The sequence below is a fragment of the Helianthus annuus genome, chromosome 10, assembly GCF_002127325.2.
Source record: "Helianthus annuus cultivar XRQ/B chromosome 10, HanXRQr2.0-SUNRISE, whole genome shotgun sequence".
NCBI lineage: Eukaryota > Viridiplantae > Streptophyta > Magnoliopsida > Asterales > Asteraceae > Helianthus > Helianthus annuus.
Window position 1 is genome coordinate 157,102,417 of NC_035442.2, and position 10,558 is coordinate 157,112,974.

General features: G+C 36.0%; 1 protein-coding gene across 1 annotated transcript; it reads left to right on the top strand.

Annotated features, from left to right (window-relative positions):
- Window positions 1-7,948: 7,948 nt before the first annotated feature.
- Window positions 7,949-9,373, top strand: LOC110883000. Its single transcript, XM_022130865.1, has one exon. It carries the CDS (start codon window positions 7,949-7,951, stop codon window positions 9,371-9,373), a length of 1,425 nt encoding a protein of 474 aa, XP_021986557.1.
- The last annotated feature ends 1,185 nt before the right edge of the window (window positions 9,374-10,558 follow it).

The window sequence follows — 10,558 nt, forward strand, 5'->3', positions numbered from 1 at the left end:
ACAATCACACAACACACATATTGATCAAAATCGTCGAACATTGCGACTTTTACTCTTTCTTATATATTACGCATCTAATACAAACTGGAAACTGGAATTTTAAAATTACAATACTATTATGCATCCATAGCTATTATCTAGATTTTTTTCAAACATACACACATATTGTTATTATTATTATTATTATTATTATTATTATTATTATTATTATTATTATTATTATTATTATTATTATTATTATTATTATTACGGGTATGGGTTCATCCAGAACTCCATATTACGCTCGTCATACTTCCAGACGAGTCGTTCTCCTATCTGCCTCATCCTCTCACTTTCTTCTAAAATCTCCTCACCAAGGGTTCGGAGTTCTTGCACATTCTCTGCACTCATTGGGGGTGCAGGGGCTGGTACTGGGTTTGGGAACTGGGGCATAGGTTCTTGGTAAGGGTAAGGGTTCTCTAGAATTTCCCTGATGAATTCGTCATTATCATAATAAGGGTCTAGAGGGTCCAAGTCTGGGTAGGCTGCTAGGTTTGGCATAGGTTCATCTGGTATTGGGTAGCGTTGCTGGTAATCCCTATTGTCGTCAAACCACAGGTCGTAGTCTGGGTCTAAGGGATTGGGTGCTGGTATTCTGGGTATCTCTGTTGGGTCAAAATCATGCATTTGGATTTGGTTTTCTGGGGTTGGCTTCAATCTCCATTGGTTGTGTGGGAAACAGTGGTAAGGGCTGGGGTGCTATGAGTTGCTCCAGGTTTGGGTCGGCAGCTGTAGTTGCTAGGATATGGAAATTTACTAAACTCCTATTGAGCATATCCTGGGTGTGAGCATCTGTTTCTCTCTTAACGGTTGCTAAAGCTCGCTGTTGTTGTAACTTTTTCATCCTCTTCCAACGTTCATGCGCGCCTCTGCTGAACCATCCTCTTTTCTTAGGAGGGAATGGTTCTTCAGATTGGGCCTTGAACACGAATATCCCATCTTCATTGTCAGCAGAATACCCTGATAGGGTAGGCTATGAAGAGGTGCCTTCGTCCCTAGGTGAGCTGGACAACTAACAGTAAGCGTCGGAAGGTCCTTGGTCGCTCATACTGTAAACTAACAAATAGTCAAATAACACACAATAATAAAATACAAATATGCACGTAGTTCCGTAGATAATTTCCTAACATTGTGAATAATATCTTGGTGTCAGCAGAACACTTCTGTGGCTGAATTAGTGGCTTAGCTCTGATACCACCTTCCGTCGCAACCCCCGTCCCCTAATTGCCCGGGAACGGGTGGCCGCGGCCAGTTTCAGTGGTATCGGTGTTTATCAATTTGGCAGCGGAAATTTACATCAGGACCGTAGTTAGGAAATATTGTTTTCAAAGTAAAATACCACGCTTTTATAATATTAAACACATGGGAAAATCTCAAGTTTCAAGTACACACATTTTTATAGGGATAAACCCTATTTTATTTAAATAAAACATCTCTTTATCTTAGGTAACTTTATAGCCACTTTTCCAAGCGTTCAGTGTTGTCCAGTTGGCTTCTATTTGGCTTTCACATTTTGTTACCTGAAACGCTTTTAAAAACATTTTGTCAGTGGGAAATACTGGTGAGTGAATCCCAGTTTAATCAAGAGAAGTAAAAACTGTTGTACAGTATTGAGGGCGGTCGTGCAATTACATTTGTTTCCATCTACTTTAATTACCACACACGGTACTGTCAACCCGACTTGTGGTCATGTTACTACTCACAATGTAGTAACAAATTTTGTATACAAAACCACAACATACCGACAATAATTGTAGAATACAAATACTCAATCACTGTTTAATGTAATGTTAATTATATGAGGTTTTGTAAAAACAGTTTGCAAAAAGCTATACAAAAAGGAGATTACTCACATTGCTGTCTTAGGGTTTTCTTTAAGGATTTCCTGATGATTATCTATAAATTACACAATTGCACACGTGTTAGTATAATAACCCAATATTTACATTAGTAATACCTTCCCCGAGATGGCATTCCAACGACTACGACAGCCGTTACGGAACCCTAGATCAATCGAGCAACGTATCTAATATGTAACCGGGGTTATGATACTTACAACGAGGCAGGGCTTCGCTAATTAGGGGGTATAATGCCCGGGATTATAATAGCTATGCAGAATATTGAGAGAGAGATTGAAAAGTTTTGAACGATTTCGACTGAAACCGATCGGCCCTATTTATAGTGCTGATATAGCACTTCCTCGCGGCCCGGGAAGGATAAGGAGAGGGCCGTCGCGGCCCGTAACATAGGGAAATTAGGGCCTAGCTATGTACAGTCAACACTATAGGCTCGACACAACACCCGACACATGGCGGCACCGGGTGAGCTCTGGTGGCTAGCTGTCGCGCCCCGCGTAAGACCCTTAAGGGTTCTTCGCGGCCCGTGAGCGACTAATAAAATTGATTTTTATTTAATATTTAATTATATAAGGTATTTTGGGCTCGGTATTCGCATATGGAGTGTATTTCAAGACATATAGGGACATTTTAAATATATTAAGGGTGTCGAAAAATATTTTGGAGGATTGTTATAGTTGTCAACCCGATAGATTTATCAACAATTCCACGTCTGCAATACTTAAATGATTAAAATGGCTATGACTGCGCCAGGTATCCCGCAATTAGGATACCAATTGCCCTACCCAGTTGCATCAATATATATAACCTACTAGATAACAATTTAATATTTTTTGTTGTACAAATTTCCGTTGTTCCCCACGCAATTTAAGCCACACCACCGCTTACACTCTTGAGACCCGGTAAACTTGTACCAACCGAAATATAAAATATCTCACGATCGTTTTACCCAAAACGCCGTAATCTTTTCCCTTTTCTTCCCGAAACATATTTATATCAATCAAAACCCGTTTTCCTCGAAAACATATTAAGTCATACATATTTCCAAATCCATGTTTTTCCATAAAACATATCATATCATTCAAAAATCATATTTTCCACGAAAATATACTTTTATATAATTCGAAGGCATGTTTTATACAAAAACGTATACTTATCCTTTTTAACGACGTGCTCTTCCCCCAAAACAGTATATAAAATAGTAAAAGAGGGGTTCTCGTGACACTCATTAAAACACATTTATTCAAGAGCATGCTTTATACAAAAACATATATTCATTCTTTTAAAGACGTGTTATTCCCCCAAAACAGTACATAAAACAGTAAAAAGAGGGGCTTAGTGGTACTCACCTTTGGGTGCGTTTTTATTACCGCAATCTCTCAAATTAAATCTACATATCCTAATTCCTTGATTGTATAATAAGATGGTTGATGGTCTAGTAGTTAGTCATGGGGGTGGACCGTCTGATCCACCTCCTGAAACACTTGTTAGCAAACTAGATACAAGTGATCCTCTGTATTTACACCCATCTGACTCTAGTAATCTAACTATTGTGTCTATAAAACTTAAAGGTTCAGAGAATTATACTATTTGATCTAATGCTATGCAACTTTCTTTGCAAGTTAAAAATAATTGGGGATTCATACATAAAACATGTGTTAAGTTTGAGAGTAACGATGTTTTAGCTAGACAATGCGATAGATGCAATTCCATTGTTATTAGGTGGATTTTAAATTCAATTAGTGAAGAGTTGTATATGGGCAATGTGTTTTCTAAATTTGCTAGTGATGTTTGGAATGACTTGAAGGAAACTTATAATAAAATTGATGGTGTCGTGGTCTTTGACTTATATCAGAAGATAAATTCTTTTAGTCAAAGTGGGTCTTTGTCTCTGAATATTATCATAAACTAAATGTTATGTGGAGACAATTAGATCAAATCTTGCAATTACCTGCTTGTACTTGTGAAGCTGCTAAGGAATTTAACAATTTCAATTGTAATGCAATTTTTTATGGGTTTGGATAATTCTTATCAAAGTGTTAGGACCAATTTGTTAATGAAAGAAACCTTGCCAACAATAAAAGAAGCATTTGCCATAGTGTCTAGATAAGAATCTCATAGGAATTATAGTAATAGTGTGAAAAAAGGTCAATCTGTTGCTTTTGTGTCTAAAACAAGTTAACATGTTCAGTTTAAAAGGAGTAATAAGGTTTCTAATCAGAATATAAAGTGTACTCATTGTAATAAAGTAGGTCTAAACAACGCTGAATCAGAGACACATGAAACTCAGCAGTCTATTGAAAAAGTCACTGATCCTGTAGGCTTGGCTGAAAATCAGCAGCCCAGTAGTGACAACTCTAATTTCGACAAAGCGCATGTGAGAATTGTACGTGATGTTGATCATATTTCTAAGGGACAAGTTAGTGATGTTGTAGAGGGTCAAATTCCTGTGAGAAGGTCTACCAAAAGTACTAGTTTACCTAGAAGTCTAAGTGACTATGTGATTAAGGGAAAGGTTAAATATGGTATAGAAAAAGTTGTGAATTACTCAAACTTATCTATAGAACAAAAGTGTTTTTTTTTTTGTCTGTGTTGGACAAAATTTATGAACCTAAGTGTTTTAGTAAGGCTGCTAGTGATCCAAATTGGATAACAACTATGAATGAAAAGACTAAAGCTCTTCATAGGAATAATACATGAGAGTTAGTTTATCTCCTTACTGGTAGAAGTCTTGTAGGCTGCAAATGGATTTATAAAATAAAGTATAAGTCTATGGGTGAGATAGAAAGGTTCAAGGCCAGGCTAGTTGCCAAAGGTTATAGTAAAAAACATGGCATTGACTTTGATGAAACCTTTTCTCTTGTCGTTAAACTTGTGACTATTAGGTGTATTATTTCAATTGCTGTTGAACATAATTGGAATTTGTATCAGTTTGATGTAAATAATGATTTTTTGTATGGAAATTTAAATGAAGATGTTTATATGGCAATTCATGATGGATATTTTTCTAAGGATGAAAAACGGGTGTGTAAATTGAATAAGTCTTTATATGGGCTGAAACAAGCCCCACGGATGTGGAATGAGTGGTGCACAAATCGGGTTTTTTTTAAAACCGGTTCCGGGTATGGAACCGGGTTCGGATAGGATCGGGTTTTACAAAATCGGGTTTTTTTTAAAAACCGGGTCCGGTCCGGGCCGAGTTTTCTACCAAAAATGTATACCTTATATACCCGGGTTCGGGTAGGGTTCGGGTCGGGTTTTATAAAACCCGGGTATTATAATACCCTATTTCCGGGTTCGGGTATTCATCGGGTAGGGTTCGGGTATGCATCGGGTTGGGAAAAAACCCGCACCGGGTATTAAAAAACTCGACCGGGTATTAATGCTTCTTTATATGTTTTAGTGGATGGTACCTATTGAAATTTTAATGACATTTCTAAATTTAAATTCGATAGTTTTACATCGAAGGAATAGTCCTGATTTGAATCCTTTTGGATTACATAAACAACAATATATTTTATTTGCTACTCCCTTCTGCAGTAAATAATCTCCAATCACTCTCTGTTTTAACTGTCTTCAAACTTTCAAAGACTGGTGTACAGTAAGGGAAGTAGGGGACAAAAAAATTCAATCAACTTTGTGAGTGATATTCCCCCCCAAAGCTTAAAAGCCCTCATGAAGCCCATAAACTTAAACAGAAGTGGAATGTCCATAATTAGGTGTGTGTAATCATATTTTCAAACATGCATCTACTTAAAACTAGAGGTAGCTATATAACCGGGTATTAAAAAACCCAGTTTCGGGTATTTATAAAACCCGGTTCCGGGTATTTATAAAAACCGGTTCCGGGTATTTATAAAAACCGGGTTTCGGGTATAAACCAGGTATAAAAAAACCCGGTTCCGGGTTCGGGTTTTAGATCAAATATGAATACCCAGTCCGTACCCTATGGGTAGGGTCGGGTTCGGGTATAGAAAACCCGGTTTTTTTAATACCCGGTTCCGGGTTTTTTTCGGGTCCGGGTTCAGGTTTTTTGTGCACCACTAGTTGGAGGTGGGCTGATTGCTTGATAATATGGTCTAATAGTTGTTTGGGCTCCAAGAAATTTAAGTCTTTGTAATGGGTTTCAAGGATCAATATACAATGTTAGGGTTTGGGTGATATAAATAAGTCCCTTACATAACTTCAGTATTCATTCGGATATTTCACTTGTTCTCTGATAGTTCTCTCTAGCAATTATCTAGGGTTTCATTGTAAGATTTTGATTCATCTTGAATCAAAGTTTAGTGAGTGTGAGATTTTGTTGTTGCGAGATTATCTAGTTGCACTAGTACAAAAAGGAGCAAATAAGACGGTTTAGAAAAGGCTTTTAAGACGATTTTATGGAAAGTGATTTTATTGGACCGTCTTATTTTGATAAATGAAACCGTCATATTTAAGATTTAGATTATGAAATCTCCATTAAACCGTCATATTAGATCTAATATATTAAACCGTCATATTAGGTTTATTTTATTATATGGAACCGTCATATATTTCTCATTTTATTATTAAAATTTTATATATAAACAATACTAATTCCCCTAAGTATTGGCGCAAATATTGATTGAGAAAAAAAGTGTAGACAATCCTTGCACTCAATTTATGACTCATCTCTACACATACAGTTTAATTATTATTCTCAATGGCAATATTATAATTAATAAGCAATCCTAATTATTATTCTCAATGGCAATGAGCCACAATTATCTGCCGATAAGTTATGCCCGTCTATTATTGTTATTTTAATATCAGAAAAAATCCTTTTAACTTTAAATAAAAAATCATACTAATCCTTTTATCATTAAACAAAAACAAAGATAATACTTTTAAAATTTAAACAAAAAATATCTATCATTATTTATTCTATAAGAATAGAAGAACTTATTGCAAATTCTAAAGTTCATATTCTCATCAAGTTCAAGCCAAATCAATTCAAGTTAAAGTTCATTCTTCATTAAAACCACACCTGCTCAAGTTGTTCATTCCTAGTTTCCTTCATTGTGGATCTTCACACTTCAAGTTAACACTTATTTTAAATAAGTGTTTAATTTATTATTTAATAAAATCACTAATTTAATGAGATATAACAATCAAAAAGTGGGTTGGATTTAGGGGTGCTCACGGTTTGGTTTGAAACCGTGAAACCGTCTAAGCCGGTCATCGATTTGGTTTCACGGTCGGTTTATTTCTTTCACTTTCGGTCGGTCGGTTTCAGGTATTTTAAACTGTAGCTAACGGTTTGGTTTGCGGTTTGTACCAAAAACCGATCGTATAAAACCGGGCCGGACCGTAAAATTTGATTAATTTTTTATTTAGTAAATATCTAGCAATAGATACATTAAGTTATTTATATTACGAGTGTAAGCTCCAAGGCATTAATTTGGATACTTTGTGTGTGTAAATGCCCCTTTGTACTTGGAATTGGCCCTATAGGAGATAAGAGGTTAAGATGACAGCTATTTAAAAATTTTAAACGAAAAGAAGTTCTTTTTTTCTATTAACTATCGATCTCATATAACGATTATTATTTCTAAATCAATTAAAAAGTCTGCACCTTGTAATATTAGATAAAATAAAGATCTACTTAGATCGTTAGTTAGATTAGGAGCGATTAAAGGTATACTTAGATCGTTAGTTATTATTTTAACTAAGTTTAATTTATTATCGAAGTCTAAACCGTGAAACCAAACCGGGACCAAACCGGAACCAAACCGTTAGTAATGGTTTGGTTTGGTTCGATTTTAATTCCTAACGGTTCGGTTTTGGTTTTCAACAATAAAAAACCGTTACTAACGGTTTGGTTCACAGTTTGACCTAAAAAACGATAAAACCGGACCGTGAACACCCCTAGTTGGATTCACCACTTTATATTAATCTTCGTTGATTCATCCACATCATACTTAATATTTCAATTCAAATCTATATTTTTTTTGTTTGGTTATGCACTTCAGATGGATCGTAACTATTGGATGTATGAAATTAGACGTACTGACCCAAGATTTGTGACCAACATGAAACTTTTTCTTAAGATTGCTCAAGAGGATCGTGTGAAAAAAGGAATCGAACTTGTTCCGTGTCCTTGTATGGAATGTAAAAATTTTACCGACTTCAAGGATATACGAGACATCGAGTATCATTTGTTGAGAAATGGATTTATGTTTAATTATACTTGTTGGTCAAAACACGGGGAGTCACTTGCTAATCGGAGCGCAACCTCAATAAATTTAGGCTCTAATTATAATGATGAGAACAACGCTCCGTATATTAGAGATGACAGTGATAATTTAAACGAGGGCTATGATAATATAAACGAGGTCAACGATAATTTAAATGACATGCGCGATGATTTGGAAGCCAATGCTGATGACAGTGATCTAGAAAAACTACAACAATTATTTGCCGACGAAGAAAAACCGTTATATGTTGGTTGTACAAAATTTTCTAAGCTTAGCGTTGCGTTAAAACTCTTTAACTTAAAGACAAACTACAGTTGGAGCGATAAGAGTTTTACATGTCTACTGGAGTTATTGCACGATATGCTACCCACAGACAACGAGCTACCCATATCTGTGTACCAAGCTAAGAAATTGATGTGTCCAATGGAATTAGAGGTGGAAAGAATACATGCATGTCCCAATGATTGTATGTTGTATAGAAATCAGTACGAGAAAGCTCATACGTGTGTTACATGCGGTGAATCGAGGTACAAACGTAAAAATGAAACTAATGATTATGACGACGATGTGACGAAAAACGGGCCTCCAGCTAAATTATTATGGTATTTCCCTATTATACCGAGATTAAAGCGTTTATTTGCTAATCCTAAAGAGTCAAAGTTGTTGCGTTGGCATTCCGAAGAGCGTAAGGATGATGGAAAGTTAAGACATGTGGCGGATTCACCTCAGTGGAGAAACTTTGATTACGATTATCCCGATTTTGGAAACGAGGTTAGAAATATACGATTTGGCCTTATTTCAGACGGTATCAATCCTTTCGGAAACATGAGTAGTCGTCATAGTACTTGGCTGGTTCTTTTATGCATCTACAACCTTCCTCCATGGCTATGCATGAAAAGAAAATACATAATGATGTCATTGTTAATTCAGGGTCCAAAACAACCTGGTAATGACATTGATGTTTATTTGTCTCCTTTGATTGATGACCTTAAAACCCTATGGAACCCAGGTGTAGACATGTACGATGCTTATGAAAAGACTAACTTTAAGTTATGCGCCATGATTTTTTGCACTATAAGTGATTTCCCAGCATACGCCAATTTGTCAGGATATAGCACAAAAGGTAAACTAGCTTGTCTTGTATGTGAAAACGAAACAAGCTCTATAAGATTAAAACATTGCAAAAAAAACTGTGTATATGGGACATCGACGATTTCTTCCACGAGATCACCATTATCGAAGACTCACAGAAGAGTTTGACGGAAATGAGGAGCTCAGAAGGGCTAGGAAAGGTTTTGATGCATTTTTACGAGTAGAAAATATGAATACCGTTCTAGGAAAAAAATCTTGTACCGAGACCAGAGACAATTGGAAAAAGAGGTCCATTTTTTGGGATTTACCTTACTGGAAAAGTTTGGAAGTTCGACATTGCCTAGATGTTATGCATATTGAGAAAAATGTGTGCGATAGTTTGTTGGGCCTATTGCTAAACATTCCTGGAAAAACTAAAGATGGGATTAATGTTCGTAAAGACATGGAAGAAATGGGAATACGTAAAGACCTTGCCCCTGTTGAGAGAGCTAAGAGTATTTATCTCCCACCGGCATGTTATACCATGTCACGTGAAGAAAAAAGGAAGTTTTGTCAATGTTTACACGATATTAAAGTTCCATCTAGTTATTCAGCAAATATTAAAAGGCTGGTGTCGATGAAAGAATGTAAATTGCTCGGTATGAAGTCTCATGATTGCCATGTTTTGATGACACATATGATTCCTATTGCAATTCGCGGGTTGTTACCTAAGGAAGTCCGACATACAATCACAAAACTTTGTTTGTTTTTTAACATGATTCATTCAAAGGTTATTGATCTCGAAGTATTGGATAGTTGGGAGAAGGATATTTATATTACCCTTTGTGAACTAGTGATGTACTTTCCACCGTCCTTTTTTGATATAATGGTTCATCTAGTATCTCATATCATAAAAGAGATAAAGTCTTGTGGTCCTATATTCCTACGATACATGTATCCCTTTGAAAGATACATGGGTGTGCTAAAAGGTTATGTGAGAAACACTAATCGACCAGAAGGTAGTATTGTTCAAGGGTATACATCCGAAGAGGCGACTGAGTTCTGCACAGGTATTGATATCACAACATTTATAAAATAATTTGAGTTTTGTTAATCATAAATGACATTGTAATACTTGATTTATTTACAGGGTATTTGGAAGGCGTTAAAAGTATTGGCGTTCCTAAATCACGTCATTCAGGTCGACTTGCAGGCGTTGGAGGAGTTGGTAAGAGATTAATCACCCCACCATCTGATGAGATAAAAATTGCTCATTTTACAGTTTTACAACGCATGACATGTATTGCTCCGTATGTCAATGAACACAAGAGTATACTACGGTCGACACACTTGCGCAAGTCAGATAATTGGTAT